Source organism: Alnus glutinosa, chromosome 10, assembly GCF_958979055.1.
Source record: "Alnus glutinosa chromosome 10, dhAlnGlut1.1, whole genome shotgun sequence".
Lineage (NCBI taxonomy): Eukaryota > Viridiplantae > Streptophyta > Magnoliopsida > Fagales > Betulaceae > Alnus > Alnus glutinosa.
Genome location: NC_084895.1, coordinates 7056566 through 7076897, shown reverse-complemented (window position 1 = coordinate 7076897; position 20332 = coordinate 7056566). Strand labels below are relative to the sequence as shown.

Sequence of the window (20332 nt, the reverse complement as noted above, 5' to 3'; positions counted from 1 at the left end):
TGGCCGGTCGTTGCTTTTAGTATGTTGTGCTTGAATGTGATTGAGAAATTTAATATTCTTAATATATAGAATAAACTTTAAACTGCGGCATGTAATTATGATGCTTTTATACTTTATAGTCAAATGATATTTCTCTTTCTTATAAGAATTTGGTCATAGGTGTAACAGAATGTGAAAATTCTGATTTAGATCCCAAGTTTAACTCAAAGTGAAAATTCTATGTAAATTAAAGGTCCAAACCTTTCGCTGGTCAACTCACCATCTCAAGAGTCGGCTTTCCTTTTTTGATTCAGTCCCCTCTTGTTGGCCTTAGAGAGTTAGAGGTACGTAGTTTGGTGGTGGCCTGAAGGCTTGGTGCATGTGGAAGTCGAACCCATTGTTCTGGGCAACTTTAATATATCTTGTATTGTAGTGTATTCAAACCCTCCTAATCCTTGGCTCCTCTCCTGTACTCATGCTGACGCCGGAACAGAATAGCGATTATTCTGTAGGCTAATCAGTAAGTAATTTGCAAGGAAAAAACAAGAAATTCACCCCAAAACAGAGGTAAAAACTCTGAAATTTGATAATTGATCAATAATAATGAACTGTCGAAAAACACCCACAAGCCGGGCTTAAATAGTTGAAAATTAGGTTTAGGAGAATTTTTGCCAAAAATAGCAAAATCCCGAAAACCCTAATAAAACGAAATACATAATAAAATAATTATTCTGTCGAAAATCTGGTCCAAATCGGGCTCAGAATCACCTCCAAAACAATAAGCGAAAAGTTACCATAAATGGCAAAAAATATCTAAAATTAAGGTTTTGACAAGGAAAACAGTGGATTTTGGGGCTCGAAACGAGGTGCACCGAGCGAAGCTCGGTGGCCACGACGTGCGCGCCGAAGAGAGCTTTCCGAATTGGGGTCATATGCGCGAAACGGATACACGTAGCCAAAGTTATGGCCAAATTACTGCGGCACACTCGGAAATTGCCCCAATTAGGTCAGATTACGATTTCTTGCTAATTTTGCGCTGATCCGCCTGCTCCAAGTAATTCAGCGCCTTTATTGTGCAATCTGACAAATCAGCGTCATCAGACTCGGACCCTCCTGCATCACATGCTCCACGTTTTGTAGAGGTACATGAATGTTTTTTCGGTATATGTGACGGAGAAATGCTTAGTTGTATACTCTCATCTCACTCTTATCCCACCATTGTCTACGTGGATCAATAATGTTGTTAAAAAAAATTAAGGTCTCATTACAATCTCTCTACTATCTCTCACATTATTGGTCCACGTAGACATGGATGGGATAAGAGTGGGATGAGAGTGTATAACAAAGCATTTCTCTATGTGACAGGATATTTATGAAGGATAGGCGGCTGCTTGAGAAATATCAACGAAGGTTATAGGTGGATTAGAAAACAAAGTTGGTTGCTCCTCTCAATTCTTGCAACATGAATATCGATCCTAATGCATTAATTCGATCGATCGTGATACGATTTAACGATCACTTGAAGTCTATGGATTTTGTATTATTTATCATTGTGCATTAGTCCGATCAATCTCTAGCATCCTCCCATTATAGGAAATGTATTGAGCCTCACATCTATGTCCCAAAGAAACCATGATCTTATTTGTTCTATACGATTTTTTTTTCTTTTTTTACCTAGATTTTATTTTTTTATCATAAATAGAATTCCATGTCAAATCAATCAAAACCTGCCAAGAGGTCATAGTCTCATAAGAAAACATAAAAACGTGGAACATAGGAAAGATATCAAAGAATTAAAAAAACAAATTAGAAAGGGGTGGCAAAAAAAGGAAAAACCTCCACAAAAAATTAATTATTTTCATACTATTAGTAAATTTTTCTATTTTTTTTTTTATATTTTCTAATATTATGAATTAATGTTTTCTATTTCTAACTTTTTTAATTAATCCTTGTGCATTTGTCCAATCAATAATGAAAAGATCAATTTGATCGATCCTTACACATTAGTTTGATCAATTGTGATGCAATCGAATGATCAATTAAACTTCACACAATTGAAGGTTCAATCGAAAATCCGATCGATCCAAGTGTATTAGTTCGATCAATTGTGATATGATTAAATGATCGACCGAACATGACACAATTAAAGATTTGATCGAACATCAGATCGATCCTAGTGCATAAGTCCAATCATTTGTGATATGATCAATTGATTGATCAAACTATATGGATTTATTATAATCCATCAACAAAGGTGCTCAACATTCAAAATACTCAAGTCATTGATTAGGTTTCTCAAAGTACACTTTTATAGACATGTGAATTAATTGATACGATTGAAGGTTCGATCAAATGTCTTATCAACCATAGTATATTAGTATGATCCATTGAACTCTAAGGAATTTGTATTATCCTAGTGTATTAGTATGATCGACTGTAATACGATAAAATGATTGATAGAACTTTACACAATTCAATATTTAATAGAACACCTCATCAATTATAATGCATTAGCTTAATTGATCGTGATTAGATCAATGGATCGATCAAACTTGATATGATTGAAGGTTCGATTGAACATCTGTTCGATCCTAATACATTTTCCGATCGATCGAACTAGTTCACAAGAATAATGCAAGATCTATAGAGTTCAATTGAAAATAAAAAGGAAGTATATATATTTTATATTTTTTCCTATCACTGTATATATATTAATCAAATATGATTTTTTTTATAGGTTATTTGTCTAAAATTAATAGGTTTAAAATTAAAATATATATATATATATATAAATTACTGTTAGTGTCATCTTACTTATATTAGTCAACACTGATTGTATAAATATGGTAACTATGGATGCTCTTTGGGTCATATAATGTCTTTTGAGATGTTTGTTAAATTTACTTGTTAATTAACTTCAAGTTTTGTTGACTATAAAAGTGTACTTCAAGTTTTTTATTAAATATTCAATTATTACTTCTTGTTATATGATTTATTTTACTTTTTATATTACATCAGTTGTGTTTTATTACAATTCAAAAAAAAATAAAAAACAAAACTCTTTTACTCTTGGGAAATGAAATTTTCATCCCCAAAAGTGGTTTCAATTCAAAACTTTTTTCTGCTTTATATCAAATCAATCATTTCTTTTATATATATATATATATATATAATCCTCAAAAACCTTTACCAAACACACCTAAAGAGTTTAGAAACTTGGGGCTTAACTACTCAGAAGAAGAAGAAAAAAAAAAAAAAAAAAAAAAAAGCAAAGCGCCTCTGAAATTGGGATTTAAGCATTGGATAAAAATAAAATAAAATAAAAAGAGAAAAATTTTACTTATAACTCATGATCTTTCATCACTTTTGCAAAAAGGTACCCAAACTTTAAATAAATGTCAATCTAGAGTATCCATCTTTCAATTTTTTTTTTTTAAAAAAAATTCAACCCTCGGAGGTTAGAATTTTTCGTTAAATTCTATCAAAATTCCCAAAATACCCGTGTTTATTTTTTTAAAAAAATATATTTATAAATTTTTTTTCAAAGATTCAGGTATGCACATTTTTGTAAATTCTGTTAAATCCTGACCAACACCTAAATCCTAGCAATTGTTTTCTTTTTTTCCTAAAAAAAAATAAAAAATAAGAGTATTTTGGAAATTTTTTAACAGCACAAGCACATTCCTAGTAGCCTCACTACATATTTTAGTGAGGCAATTTGGTGAAAATATACAAAAATGTACTCTAATAACCTCACTACTATAACCAAAAAGTTTTGATGAGTGAACAGTACTCATCAACAATAGTGAGTGGTGTTCACTCACCAAATGATTAAAATATCATGTGATATTTTAGTTGTGTATTCTAGAAATTGGATTTCCCTTCTATTAATCGAATACTATCCTGTTTTGTGGCTTTGTCCTATTTTGTTGGTCTCAACAGTGTATATGTGTTTTGGTCGGTTTATGTGTAACTGAATGAACTATTCTTTAGTCTGAATTTCAGCATCATTTAGTGCTTAAATTCTGAGATGTTGAACCACGGCTGAGATGAATATTTTGGTTCTATGATTTTGACCGAATCTGGGTTATTGTTATTGTTGGCTTTCTTGGTGCTGGTTTGGTTGAAATGATTATTAAGTTGGGGAGCTGTTATGATCTTGTCAAATTTTAAATTGTGGATTAACGGTTTTACTAATATTCCCTGACTGATTTTGTAACCGGCTGAATTGGGGATTTTAAAATAATCAAATTTTATGTTATTAATTAATAGAAGTATTGGGTATTTTTGCGGAAAAGGGGCTTAAGTGTTATTATGGAAAAATTAATATTAAGACTAAAATATATTAAGTTAAGTGTTTATAAATATAAATGCTTTTTCGAGTAAAAAGATAATTATATCTTTGTGTATATAATTAGGACTCATGAGTAAAGATGTTAACATCCTATGTACATAAATTTATTTATTGCATATTGATGAATTAAGAGATTACACAAAAGATGATAATTAAACTTTGCATATAAAACTGTCATATTATTACTTTATGGTATGTTTATATTCAATCTATGTCTATGATTCGCGACCGTAGACCATATATTGTATATACATGTGATTATGAAGCCATATTTGCATTGTGCTACATTTATTAAATAAATCAGCATTCATTATCTTATTGGAAACAGTAGACTCACTTAGGTATTTTGTATTACTGTTTTCCTTTTTATATTATATATTATTACAGGATATGAGGAGAAAGAGTACCAGGATTACCCAGATTTTTAGGTGGATCCTGTTGACAATACTTAAGGCTAGCTTGCCTCCATTTTGTGGACTGCTGTGTTCCAGTCCTTTATTACATTATCTTGAGAACGATATTTATATTTCTATTGGTGTGTATTAGCTATACTCTAGTTATTTTGGCTTGTAAATTATATGTGTCTTGTGTAGCACAAATACTATCTTATGCATTTACACTTTATATATCTATGTTGAGGTATTTCAGTTAGAAGCTCTGTTGTGTTATTCCAAGTTTGTTGGATAAATATACATTTTGCTACCAATTTAGAACTCTAATGATATTGTAACGTCACGTGAAAATCGTAAAAAATTTCAATTACGTTTTTTGTAAAAACGGGGCTTTACATCACACATCGTGTTATCCTCTTCTAAAGCTAGCTAAGTATCCTAAACTATTATTAGGTTATCATTTAGGTTTAGATTCATATTCTATTCATCTTATTATTATTAAGACACGTTTACTATTTTATTTGTTTCCTTACTATTATTAAGCTACATTATCATTGTTAATTGATAATTGACTTGTCATTTATTTACCAAGTTAACAATGTATATTGGATTCATATATATATATATATATATGAATCAACTTATTATTAGCTAATACCTTCTTATTAGTTCTATTATGGCTATTTCGATGTCCAAAACGTTATCAATATTTGTTTGACTCACTCGATATCAATTCTTGTATTTATTTTACTTGTTTATAGTATTACTCGTTATCTTGATTTTAATTCAACCCTTGTATATATACGGATTCACCTATTCCATTAACATTAGAGGGATCTAAACACATTAACTTCAAAATTAAAACATCAATTCTTCTCTAACAAACCAACTTAAGCAAGCAAATCACCTCTTCCAAAAATACCTTTATACACGGTTAGCATCAACTCTTAGGAACAGCATCATTGCCCATGTCAACATCCAACACTCTAACAACCTAAATTCCTTCAAGTTAAAATAAACCCACAATTTCCATCATGAAACTAACACCCAAAAATCACTTAAACTGATAATCCATAACAAATTAACACAATTAATTCACTTAGCTTTCAATTCCCCAAATCAGCCCTCAAGATACTCTAAAACACCCTACGAAATTCTGTTCCTCAAAGCTACAACTCCCCAAGAGAACAACCAAGCAATAATACTTTCCAAAATCACCAATTTAAGCACAAAAACCCCACAAATCCATCCCATAAAACTGCAACGAAAATCCCCAATGCCTAGTTCCAATCTTGGTTAACATCAACCCTAAACTTACAAATCCAAACAATAAACCATTCGGTTACCTTAACAAAACTACATAAAATCAGACGGCCGGATCTCTCTCAACGCCGAATCAGCTCCCCTCCGTCAGTCAGCATCACTTCTCTTGCAGGTAGGGTCTCTCTCACTCAGTCTCCCTCTCAATCTCGGTCTCTCACTCCCAGGTGTGCGTGGTGAAGAAGGAGAAAGAAGATGAAAATAGAAAAGAAAGGGAAGAGAGAGGGGGATCAGACGAGAGAATGGGGGTTGGGGGGAGGCGTGTGATGACGAAAAGAGAGAAGTGGAAATACCAAAATGCCCTTCGCCTAATGTTTTATTTTATTTATTTGCTTTACTATTTATTAAAACAAATGAATAAGTTATGTAAGAGTGATTCATAGCCACACATGTGACAATGGTAGGATATCCTTTATTTTTAAAGCCCCAAGTCCCTATAAATTATGGTAGCTCCCCACAACATATTAATTCTATCATTTGTTAATTTGATATTTAACCCACAATATTTAATTCAATTAAACTTACACTTATAATTAATTATTTACTAGACTAAAGTTAGTTATTAATATTTATTTACATCATAGAAATAGAGCTTATAATTTATCATTAGTTTCATCTATTTAATAAATATAATTTATTAATTTTAAATTTCTATTTATTTTCCTTGGTCTTTATGTAGTATATGCAGCTTCTTTCTAATACCCTATGTGGGCATCCTTCTTACTCAGGCTGCTTTTAGAAAATTTTGTGTACATCTTATAGCCAGGTTTTTCTGGCTTAGTGGGTAGAGATTCTTTATCTCTAGTTCACTATCTTCAGCCTTCAGGCTCTGATTTCGCATTCGGGCTGAGTTGTTGTATCTGGTGCTTTTCTTTTTGTATTGGCTTTCTGATTGTACCCTTTTGGGGATTGCTTCTCTGTAATGAAGTTGATGGCATTGTTTGTTAAAAAAAAAAAAAAAAAAAAAACCATCTATTCAAACAAGTGCACTCTTGAAATAATTCTAGGATCTCGAGATCGTCCACCTTGGTATCCCCCATATCCGCTACTGGCCTGTGTATCCCCCATATCTGCCACCAGGTTTTCCTCCAAATTCACCGTAATTGGCATCATCGATCTACTCCATTGGCCTCTTTGGTGGCCTCCACTTCACGTGCGAAGAAACATGCAGGTAGTATGATGTAATTGTCTTATTGTGACGATATTGACATTAATTAAGACAGGCACATAGTGAAAAACGCAAGTTATTAGTGATCAAATTGTATCAAACTTATATGTATAAATGCTGCCACAGAAAAACAATCAAATGCTGCTCGATCTTTAGATCATGTTTACACCAATTTACGTACAAAATAATATTATACAATCCTGTGCTTCAATATATTAAATGTTTCAGAAGTCCTATAAAAAAAATAATTTTCTTATTCTATTTGTAAGCAAAGGCATAATGTAATTTTGCAGTATTAATACAATGATAGTGATCCCAACAAGTAGTGATTTAACATACGTCGTTAAAAAAAATAAAATTAAAAAATTAAAACTTGTTTCATAATGTTTTTTGAGTGGCGCTGTTTATTTTCAAGTTAAAAAAATTATTGTTAGGTGACATATAAATTGGTAAAAATAATTTATCAATTTATCAAATTGGTAAAAATTATTGTAAGGAAAAGCACCCTCCTAACATATTTTATCAAATACATTTTAAAGTTATGATGGTTTTGAAACTTTTCAAAACTCTGCAGTTAAGTTTACTTATGTAAGAGTATTATCAAGATTGTGACTAGTCAAATTCCGGCCACCATCGCTGGAATTTCATCGACGGTAATTTTCGTCGTCGATAATTTTTTTATACGAGTCAAATACCGAAAAATATTTTCAGGGAAATTATTTTATTTTATTTTTTTCTAAAAAATGATTTCGTTGAAAATATTTTTCAATCGACACATTTTACATTGAAACAAATAAAGCATTAAATTTCTCATTCTTGCACGCACGTTTGTAGGAATTCACCACCACCGGCTATTGGAGTTTGTTGGTAGCCGGAATCTGTCGTCGAAGATCCTCGAATTTTGAGATCTAGTCGTTGGAATCCAGTGGCAATGGTTGGATTCAGGTTAGTGTCGCTGAAATCTAGCATAGTGGCTGGATTTTAGCAACTGTGCCATATTCCGATGACACAAACTAGAATTCGGTGGCCGCAATCACCAAATTTCGGCCACAGTTGTCGGAATCTGGTTAGTGATGCCAAAATCTCATTGCCGTTAGTGATTTTTTTTTTGTACAAGCGAAACATCGAAATTTTTTTAAAAAAAGCATATATTTTTTGAAATTATTTTTCGTCAAAAAATATTTTACGTCTTAGCAACATGAACATGAAGAAATGTTTCTTGAGTACTTTTAGCTGGGAATAGACGCCTGAACTTTCAAACTAGTTCATGTTTTTTAAATATCTTCAAATTGACGAAGAAAAAAACACATTTTTTAGGACGCGTGCATATTAACATGGGTTAGTTTTGTTTTTTGTGAAAAAAAGTGATCAATAAGAGGAAATGATTTGTAATTTAGGTCAACTATAGAGACCAATTATACAATTTCTACTTCTTCTTTTTTCTACATGTGGCAAACGGCCCACTAACTTAAGCAAACAGAAAGATTAATTTTACACTATCATAAAGTCAAAGGACTAATTTGATAAAGATCAAAGAGAAATGATTCCTACACTCATTTCTGACAACAGCTCCACAACAAGCTGACGTGGCTGGTAATATTTTATTATTTTTTTACAAAAAGAAAACAAAAAAAAAAAATATTACCAGCCACGTCAGCTTGTTGTGGGGCTGTTGTGAGAAATGAGTATATGGATCATTTCTCAAGATCAAAAGCACTAGGACCAATTTTATAATTAACCATTATTTAAATACTACATTAATTACAACGAAATTAAACACCATATATATAATTTAGATAATTACGTTGCTTTAGTTTTGAGGCTTGGCTTCGGTTTCTGCATCATGATTAGTAGGGGGACAACTGCTGATACCTCGGTGCTCCGAACCGCGACCTTTGCTCCACACACTGTCGTCGCTACGATGGGCGGGGCAGCGATATTTGCCAGACCCACTTTTAAGAATTCTAGGATCTCGAGATCGTCCACCTTGGTATCCCCCATATCTGCCACCAGGTTTTCCTCCAAATTTACCGTATTTGGCATCATCTACCACATTGGCCTCTTTGGTGGCCCCCACTGCACGTGCGAAGAAACATGGTAGTATGATGTAATTGTCTTATTGCGACAATATTGACATTAATTAAGACAAGTTATTAGTGATCAAATTGTATCAAACTTACATGCATATATATATATATATATGCTGCCACAGAAAAACAAACATCAAATTAATGCTGCTCGATCTACAGATCATGCTTACACCAATTTACAATATATAATATTATACAATTCTGTGCTTCAATATATTACATATATGTTTCAGAAGTCCTACAAAATTCGTTGTGCATGAGTAAGCAAACGCAGATATTTTGAGCTCGTGATGACAACGTACGTACACCTGATTCATTGTAACACAGCAAAATTACGTTATGAGTGATCCCAACATACCTTTTCTCTGGTCAGAGGAAGTCTTAGCCTGGTCTCTCGGTGACAGCTCCGAAGAGACGAGAAGAACAATAGCCAACAAAAGACCTAGCAAAAGAAACGCCTTGGAACCCATTTTTCTTAGTAACACAGAACTGTCGATCAAAGAAATTATTGGAGAGTAACGTGATGATAAGATCAGCCTTCCCTTTCTTTATTTGTAGGCCAAAATTAAAGAGAGACATTATTGCTGTAGTGGGTCGAAGGAAAATTCTTGGCATTTCTTTCAAATTTCATCATGAACTTTTTTATTTTCTTGGATGGAAATAAAAAAGAGATTTCAACCCCTCACGAGTGGACAACGTGATGTATCACTACAAAAAACAGTGCATTTACTGGCGTGTTTACAGTAAGCTACTGTTTGACACTTCACTAATTAGTGGCGTGTTAAATTTTAACACCTCACTAAAATAATTAGTGGCGTGTTAAAAATAAACGCCACTAAATTAGTGGCTTGTTGGAATCAGCAAGCCACAATTTTGTGGTGCGTCTAACTGACACGCCACAAAAATTGTGGCGTGTCCAAAGGACGCGCCACAAAATTGTGGCGTGTCCACATGACGCGCCACAAAATTATGGTGTGCTAGTCAGACACGCCACAAAATTATGGCGTGTCTGACTAACACGCCACAAAATTAGTGGCGTGTCAGTTTATGACACGCCACTAATTTTCATAGAACCGCGCAAAAACGCGCGGTTCTCCCTGTATCTGCGCGAAATTCCCTCTCTTCCTCTCACTCTACTCTCTCTCTCTCTCTCTCTCTGTCTCCCTCTCATCTGAGCTATTGCCGGCCGCCGCATCCCACCGCCTATCACGGTATGCATCTCCTCTCTCTCTCTCTCCCTCTCAATATCTCTCTTTAGCTCTCTCTGTCTCTCTCTCTCTCACTCTCTCTCTCTCTTTAGCTCTCTCTCACTCCCTCTCTCTCTCTCTCTCTCATCTCTAGCTCTCCGCCCAGCTCAGACGCCGGCCACCACCGACGCCGCCCATTCCTGGCCGCCCAAGATCACCCCTGCCCAAGGTTAGTATTTTCGTTTTGGTGATTATGTGTTTAATGTTGTGTAATTGATTTTTTTTTTTTTAATGTTATGTTTTCCCTTCAATTATTATTTAGTCGTTTTGTTATTTTTCATCAGCGTTTTGGATTTATATTGGATGCCACTGTTAAGGAATAGATTAGAAAATTCTACACTTTTATGTCCTTGGATGCAGACTAGGGATCAGATTTTTATTATGCAAGTACTCGGCATGAACTGAAAAAGGGAAAAGCAAAAAATCTGAAATCTTGGTGAAAAATCATATTTGCTTAGCACATTCCCCTTAATTTTTTACACAAATTGTCAAACCCATAAGCAAGTTTAAGCTTTTAAGTTATGTGGTGTCTTTATTGGCTCATTGACTCCCCCAAGACGGTTAATCTCCCTAACATTTTGCATTGAGAATGACTTTTTTTCTCCTTTTGGACCGAAAAGTAAAACATCATCAATTCTTTTGAAGAAATTATACTTTTAACTTAAAATAATAAACATAGAGCTTGTTGCTCAAACAAAATAATGTCACAAATACAATTTAGAATCTCTTCTAACCAAACTTTATTTATGACATGTTTGACTGTCACTTTAGCTAACCCTTGTGCACCACAATTTGCTTCTTGTCTAGCATGGCAAATTTCATTCCCTATTTAGTATCCTCCACTAGTTGATCATATCTAGTCCAATTTCATTCCGTAGCCTTCACGACATTCATTATTTGGACCACATCACCCTCCAACAAGATTCTCTGTAACACAACAATTTTCTTGACTAAATTCTCCAAACTTAATTGGAAAAAAAATAATAATAATTCTAACCTATTTCGAAACCAATTTGAAAAACAACATTGAAATTAACAATGAAACAATTTCTAAACTGAAACACTTTTAAAGTAAGAAGATGGGATTTGTCTTGCTCAACAGCTAGAGAAAAATGACCATACCATACAGTAAAGAGTTTTGGACCAAATCGTTGTGTTTAATATGGTTATAAAAATAAATAATGAGTAACCATGATTATTAAATACTTTTGAAATTTATCAAAATATGAGAAATTATAATTAAGATGTACTGAAATTTGTTGAAAGATGATGATTAATTAAGTTGCCCCATATTAAAAATTCTAGTCCCATTTTTGAATTTGTACAGTGTTATAAAAGTACATGCAGTCACTACTTTCGTTCATTTTTTTGTCTAAAAATTTAACGACATGTTACATCAAATCTATATGCAATAACCATGTGTCTCATATAATATATTAGAATTAATTAAAACTAAAAAATTAGAAAAAATAAAAAATAAAAAAATAATAATGAAGAATTTAAAAATTGTCTAACTATCCCTTTGGTCAAAAGGAAGCAAGCTAGCCAGCCATAAGGAGTGGCTCCAGCTCCACAAATCAGTTGAGACCTCTTTGGTGATTAATTGGAGGTCTCAATTTCAAGTAAAATGGGAAGTAATTATTTCATGGTAAATAAAATAAAAAATACATACATACATACATACATATATATATATATATATATATATATATATATATATATATAATTTATCGTTTTATGTAATCTCTTTGGTGATCGATTAAAAAAAAACAATATTGAGATGCTAGATTTTGGTTCTTTCCTTATATATTCCATAGTTTTAGCTGCGATTATACATACTCATCATATGCAAACAAAGGCGGTAAATCCAACATATAGATGAGTTAAGTTTTAATATATGGTTTATTTTTGTTTCTTCTTCCTTCTGAAATTTGACCTCGTGACTCGTATCTTTGATAAACATGTCAATAAAATCAAGGCTAATGATTCTCCGTGAGCTCATATTGGCTTTCTTGGCTTTTTTAAGTGGCATTAGTCTTCCGTAATTGTAGAACACCCCTTTCCTTTCACATTCTATTTCAAGATGCAAATTGTACGTTCCAAAACCACTTCCATCTATAGCTACTTCCAGGACTACATAAAATAAGTAAGATTGGCAGTGTTAAATGATGCTTGAAATTAGGGCTGGCAATTCGTCTTCGTGTTTGCGTGTCGGGTTTAAGTCGTCGTGTCGAGCCATCGTTAATTTCGCATTAAATTTGTGAACAATGTCAAAAATTGTCGGTCCTATTTAAACCATAGCCCACCCACCAGAATTGACGGCTAAAAATCACAACGCCAAAAGCTAGCATACCCAACTTCTTAAAATCACTAATTAAGACGCATGAATTAGGCTAATTTTCTAGGCAAATAATGATATGTAGAGCTAGCTACTTTGACAAACAAACACAAGTTGTGTGTAATCACTAATTAAGAATCCTGAAACGAAGACTAGGCTCGAGTAGTCATTGTTGATTTTTTTGCATTAACATAGATAATTATATATATTGCTTCTCTTCAACACCTCTTACAAAATTACATAGATAATTATTTATTTCAATCTTTCATAGTGTTTGAATCCTATATATATATATATATTTAGTTTCCTTTAGACGAAACTAAATAATATTGGAGCTTTACTGTTTAAATAATGACCTTCCTAATATGTTACTTGCTTTATTTTGTTACTATTTTGTGTTGTACGTAGAGAAGAAAATGGACAAGACTTGGATGACAAAGTCTAGGGGTACGAGGGAATATAGAGATGGGTGTAGATCGTTTGTTGACTTCGCAGTTAGTAACTGTAGAATCCCCAATGGAAATATACATTGCCTTTGTAAGTCGTGTCAAAATAACCAGTGTCATCCGCTCGGCGTTGTACTTGCCCACTTGACAGAGGGTAAGGGAATGATGACTAGATACACTACATGGTTTTGGCACGGTGAGAAGCATGTTCGGGGTCCTGTTGCAGGTTCTTACTCGAATCGCCCGGCCGTAGATGCGGCTAGTGGAAGCAGAGAACAGAGTGGCGACATGCACTCAATGTTGCGTGATGCATTTGGCATGCATGAAGTTAGAGAAGACAATTGTGAGCCTGAGGTCGTCGTTCAGGGAGGTGAAGAAATTGGGGGGAATGAAGAATCAGCTGAAGGGAACACTCAGAAGTATTACGACAAGCTTAAAAAGTCAGAGAAGCCACTTCATGGGGGTACTAAACATAGCAAACTGAGTGCTATTGTACATTTGTACAACTTGAAGTGTGTTGGCGGAATTAGCAACAAGATTTTCTCGGATTTGCTTGATTTCATCATCCAGTTGCTGCCTGCATGTGATGACACTTTGCCAGCTAATACATATAAGGCGAAAAAGTTTCTTAGTGACATGGGGCTTGGTTATGAGAAGATTCCTGAATGTCGTAATAATTGTATGTTATTCTGGAAGGACAATCAAGAATTAGACATGCATCGTCTGTGGAGAATCTAAGTGGAAGGATGAAATTCATTTGGATGAGGATGGTCAACCCATTTCGTCGAGAAAGAAACGTCCGGTGAAAGTATTGCAATGGTTTCCACTCATCCCTCGGCTACAGAGGCTTTTTATGTCGGAACATACAGCACCCCACATGAGATGGCATGTAGAAGGCCGCACTAAAGATGGGGTGTTGAGGCATCCGGCTGACAGTGAAGCATGGAAATCATTCGATCTCTTACATCCAGAATTTTCGGCCGACAGCAAGAACGTTAGGCTTGGTCTAACCTCAGATGGATTTAATCCATTTGGGAACATGAGCACTTCCTATAGCACTTGGCCAGTAATGCTTGTTCCATACAACTTGCCTCCTTGGATGTGCATGAAACAAACATCATTCATATTATCCTTGATTATCCCGGGCCCAAGTTCACCTGGAATGGATATAGATGTCTACCTTCAACCATTGATTGAGTTGTTACAAGAACTATGGAATGTTGGGATACGAACATTTGATGCCTCGAAGAAAAATAATTTTGTGATGCTAGCGCAGTTGATGTGGACAATAAATGACTTCCCGGCATACGCAAATTTGTCTAGATGGCCTAACAAGGGTGAATATGCATGTCCTTGCTGTATGCATTCAACACGGTCTAAATGGTTAAAACACGGTAAAAAAACAATGTTTTATGGGGCATAGACGATACTTGCCCATGGATCATCCGTGGAGGCGAAACAAAAAAATATTTGACGGAACCCAAGAATTAGAATGTGCCCCTCAGGTGCAAAGTGGAGATGAAATTCTAGGAACGTTAGAGGGTATGGTATTTGGGGATGAGAACGCGGGCATGGCAAACAAGGATAGTAGTTGTTGACCATATGAAGCAAGTACGAGCATTGCAAAATACTCCTCATTGCACGGGGACCAAAATTTATGCGAGGTTGTCACACAAAGAAGTATGTGCACCAATTTATCACGTATTAAACATTGTATATATAAACATGTGTTATAATGTTTTATTCTTTTGGCAGACTGTCAAGGATGGCATTCCTCCTACACGAGCACAATCGTACATAAAATCTCACAAGAGGAATGATGGAAGCTATCCAAATGATATAGTAAAAGAGAGATGTGTATGCTATTCACCTTTCATATATTATTTTACTTATATGTGTGATTAATTATTTACGATGCATATTAGTTTGACACACCAACATTTAATACGACATGCAGGAGAGGATGGCGATGCTAATGCCAACCGACTCTGCTGAATCGTCAAGCATAACACAAGGAACGACACGCTAGAGACATGACGATGCGTACGCCCAGGCGCTCGGCGATAAGCCGAAGTACGCCGGCAGAGTTCGGCAGGTTGGGTCAAATGTTTGGCCTGTGCGGGGGTCCATACGCTCATAACATACACCATCACAGCCACGTTCACAAAATCAAGGGCATGCCGTCTTTTCGCAAGAAATATTTGCTTCTGAGATGGAGAGAGTACTCGAGGCTGAGCGGGCACGACAAGCTTCTGAGATCGAGAGAGTACTTGAGGCTGAGCGGGCACGACACAAGTTACAAATGGATGAGGTGTTGGCAGCACAATCTCAGATTATGTCCCGTTTTAGCCAAATGGAGTCATTGTGGCGCCAATCAGCATCCATGCCCGGAGTCTCTCATGATAACGCAGTGCCAGACAAAAATTCTGCACATCGTATGAATGTATCATCTGTTGATAGCAGATCAGGTAATAATTAATGGATTTCTTTTTCGTGGTATGATTACGTCTGTTTAAATTCACTTTGTTGAATGCTTAGGACTTGATATGATTTGATCATATTGTTTGTTAACTATATTTATTTTATCATTCGCAGATCCTACGGAAAATGCTGTGCAGTTACCCGATCATGAAAATCTTGCTGACGATTGATATTGGGTAACATTTAGGTTTATTTTAGTTAGCAAATATGTACTTGCTTTTTTTGGAATGATTTTTTTTGTAGTTTAGGGTGACATTACAAATGTCTTCATAGTTTAGGGTGGATGACTGCAATTAATCTTATATTATTCTATTTAACCTATTAAAAATATGATAGTCTTAGACCCTCATATTCTCTCTTTGTGGTAATGATCCTCTAACATACTTATATTGTAGGTTAATGTCAGTTTGTTTGGACTTAATGTTAGTTTGTTTCCTTAAGAAATAGGTTTTTATCTCTCTAAGCTTCATTTCTATTGCTGTTCCAAACTGTTATGGTCTTGACCTGAAAACCCTTCCTTATTGCATTGACTACATTATGATGATTAAGGGCAAGTTTATAAAATTAAATCTTGACATTAGTTATTCTTGGCACGGTATTTTTTTCCCTCAATTCACATCTCACTGGTGGTTCTCTTGAAAATGATCCACAATTTTCTTCTCTATTTTATTAAACGAAATATTAATAGGATATTGTGTTGCAGGTTCTTTTGTACTGGAGGGAGTAGATGTAACTGGATATCGAGGTCATGTGCTGAATTATTTTTTGGTAGTTTAAATTTATTGTATTTTTTGGTAGTTTAAATTTATTGTATCTGAATCGACTTGTTTGTTGGCATTGTTTTGTTCTTGCAGGCGCTATCTGTCATACAGCTTAACACCTGTTACTGGAGTTGCAGCACATATTTCCCGAGATGGCAATCCTGCTGATATTTATTTAACGAATCCCATGATGTCCCTTCTTCTTTTGTCTGGTGCAGTAGATTTTCCTGTCACTATTTTTGAATGTTTCCTTGTGTGTCACGATTGATATTGGGTAACTTTTGTAATTACTTTTTGGTATCAATTTAGGACAAAGATTGATTATATATTTTGTTTGTTGTAAGTTTTAGTTTGATTGTTATGAATCTATGACATATATATATATATATGTTTAGTGAAACTTTTAGAATGATTTTTTTGTACTTGTAATTATTGATAAAAGTTTAAATTGTTGCAATTGTGTTGATCATGCATTGATAGAATTGTAGTAGATCAATACAAAATTTTGATACAGAATTTCGGATTTGGATTGCAGAATTTGGATTGTAGGGTATGTTTATGCAGGTTTTTTGGATTTGGATTACTGAATTTACAATTTTTTTTTTAAAAAAAATACTTTAATTAGTGGCATGTCAGACAGACACGCCACTATAGATAGACACGCCATATATAGTGGCGTGTCAGTTAATGACACGCCACAAAGTCAGAAATACTGACTAAATGATTAGTGGCCTTCTAAAAAGGCCACTAATCACACGCCACTAATGTTTAGTGGCCTTTTAGGGTGACTGAAAGGCCACTAAAAGCCAGTCACAAACCACTTCAATTTTTGTAGTGTATGCAGAATTCAAAGTCTCATGATCCATCATTGTTAGGCTCTAATGCTTGTAGCAGCAGCAAGATGTCAAGTAGCTTTTCCTTCGTCAGCTTGAACATACCATTTTCCATTCCGTAACTTCCTCACATTTGTCTAATTTATTGGAATGATATCAAGCCAATGATTAAATTATTAAATTTATCTCTTCTTATTAGCTTAAACTTTTCAAACAAATGTGTTAGAGAATATAATCTCTATAGATTAAGGGATTTGATTTGAGCAATTTATTGTAATTATAATCTATCAAATCTGATTGATTTGTTTCTAATCAAATTTGATGGTAATCAAATCACATTGATTGATTACCATATTTATCTACCCAAATCGTCCTATATATAGAAGTTTATTGTATTGTGAAAATATCAAGCAAAAAGAGCAACAATGTAGCCCTCTTGGCTTTAATTACCCTGTGGGCGTAGGTCATATACTGAACTACGTAAAATTCCTTTGTCTATTTCATTATTTCACAATCTTTATTTTTATTTGTTTATGCTTTCTTTCATGGTATTAAAGCTATAGGCTAACGCCAATATTCGATCCATGGTCCTGTGATTTTTTTTTTTTTCTTGTACTTCATTTTTCTTGATAGTCAATATTTTGCTGATCTCCTCACCATAGATCTTGCATAGTATCTGACAAAAAGAGAGAGAGAGAGAGAGAGAGAGAGAGAGAGAGATCTACAATTCTACAGTTTTTCGCGATGGGTGTAATGGTTTAGAAAATTCTTTTGAGTTTTGTTTACAATGTACTCAGATGTTGATGCCAAAAAAAGAAGTTATGCCATCATGCAGTTCTTCTACTTTTGATTGTATTACTCTTCTACAGATTCAGTTTATGTGCCATGTCCAAATTCCAGATACTCAAGCTTCATAACTTTTCGACTACTTTGTGGTGTTTCCCAGTGCTGTCATGGTGTCTCCAACTAATTCCCAGCCTGTATGTGGTGTTTAATAGTGGTTTTGTTTGTTTCCAATGGCAATTGTGGTGTTTTCCAGCAACTTTTGAGTTCTCCAGTGACTTATGCGATGTTCCTGGCACTTGTTCGGCGAGATCTAGTCGTCACCGACGAGCTTCAGACTGATTCTTGAGATTTCTGACAAGTTGGTTGGAGAAGATTGTTACTGTTTGGTGATGGCTGCTTACCTATTCCCTATATATGTTGGATGAGGATAATTGGAGTCGTGCTTGGATTTATCATCCTTTAACACCGTTAACTCCTTCGTCCACTAATGACACGTGATGTTTAGATTTTCTTGACATTTATTGGAGAGGGTTAGAGGAAAATTCTGTCCATTTCTTTCAAATTTCATCATACACACTCAACGTTATTGTGATTAGTATCAGCTATTCGTATATGAGGTAATGTGCATTTTGAATTAACACCATTAACTACCAAGTGTCCTCTTACATATGGAAAGTACATCCCCTTTGTGTGGACACGTCAAAAAAAAAAAAAACATACAGAAGGCACATGGTTTCTTTAACATCCTTTATTAACACCGTTAACTCCATCCATTAACGTTTTCTCACCCAATGTCTCACAAAATTTTGAGAAACGTACCCAAACAAGAATAAGCCCAAGAGTCACAACAGCAACAAACCTTTCTGGTTTAGATTTTCTTGGCAGAGAAATTATTGTTGTAGTGGGTTGGAGGAAAATTCTGTCAATTTCTTTCAAATTTCATCATGAACTTTTTTATTTTCCTCCATTCCTTGGAGGTCTCTCACCGTTCCACACGTCTCTTGGATGGAAAGTGAGACAAAATTGACTTATGATGACTCTAGATATTTCAACCCCTCAAGAGTGGACAACGTGATGTATGCAGAATTCAAAGTATCATGATCCATCATTGTTAGGCTCTAATGCTTTTCGCAGCAGCAAGATGTTAAATAGCTTTTTCTTCGTCAACTTGAACATCCATATTCCATTCCGTAACTTCCTCACATTTGTCTAATTTATTGGATTGAGATCAGAACAATGCTTAAATTATTAAATTTATCACTTATTATCAGGTTAAAGTTTTATGACAAATATGTTACATAATATAATCTCCATATGATTTGATTTGAGCAATTTATGATAATTATAATCTATCAAATCTGATTGATTTGTTTTCTAATCAGATTTCATGGTAATCAAATCACATTGATTGATTACTATACTTATCTACCCAAATTCTTCTATATATAGGAATCTATTGTATTGTAAAAATATCAAGCAATAAGAGCAACAATGTAGCCTTTTTGGCTTTACCCTATGGACGTGGACATAGTAATAATACTCTGCTCATAAAACTATCATCATATCACTGCATTATGTTCTTTTCAATAAACAGTAAACATTATATTATTAAATCAGCTGACTCACACAAATTCAGTATGGGATTATGGGAGCATCCACCATCAAATATTTAATTTTGCAGGTTCAGAAGAATATAGATTGGATTATTTGCTCACTAAAGAGATTTAAAACAAACGTAGCTAGGTTTTATTGCTTTGTAATTATCAACGCTGTTTTCTTTTGTATGTACCATGTTTGGAGATTTACTTGTATTTAGTAAACTTTTCATGTATGCTTTCGTATCAATTGTGACACATATTTCGTTGTAATTAGTGTAAATGAAATTAAATAACTTATAATAAATGTCTAAAGGTATTTCAGTTAGCTCAATGTGTTATGCTATGATTCCAAAGTCTTTAAGTAAAAATATATTCCGCTACAATATTATAACTCTAATAACGTCGTAACAGCACTAGCAATAAACTCTCATCCATTTTCCCAAATTTTGGGAAAATTTAAGGAATGAAACCACCTTTTTCTTTTCTTATATAAAAACATCCCACAACAGTTTCCCTTTATCTTTCCCTGTATATTATTA

General features: G+C 34.1%; 2 protein-coding genes across 2 annotated transcripts; one reads left to right on the top strand and one right to left on the bottom strand.

Annotated features, from left to right (window-relative positions):
• Nucleotides 1-9023: 9023 nt before the first annotated feature.
• LOC133878969 (uncharacterized) lies at nt 9024-9808 on the bottom strand. Its single transcript, XM_062317527.1, has 2 exons — nt 9662-9808; nt 9024-9289 (listed from the first exon to the last, which is right to left on the bottom strand). The coding sequence occupies exons 1-2, from the start codon at nt 9771-9773 to the stop codon at nt 9024-9026; spliced, it is 378 nt and encodes a 125-aa protein (XP_062173511.1). The 5' UTR covers nt 9774-9808.
• A 5538-nt stretch (nt 9809-15346) lies between these two features.
• Nucleotides 15347-16026, top strand: LOC133879540 (uncharacterized). Its single transcript, XM_062318137.1, has 2 exons — nt 15347-15802; nt 15930-16026. Exons 1-2 carry the CDS (start codon nt 15547-15549, stop codon nt 15983-15985), a joined length of 312 nt encoding a protein of 103 aa, XP_062174121.1. The 5' UTR covers nt 15347-15546; the 3' UTR covers nt 15986-16026.
• The last annotated feature ends 4306 nt before the right edge of the window (nt 16027-20332 follow it).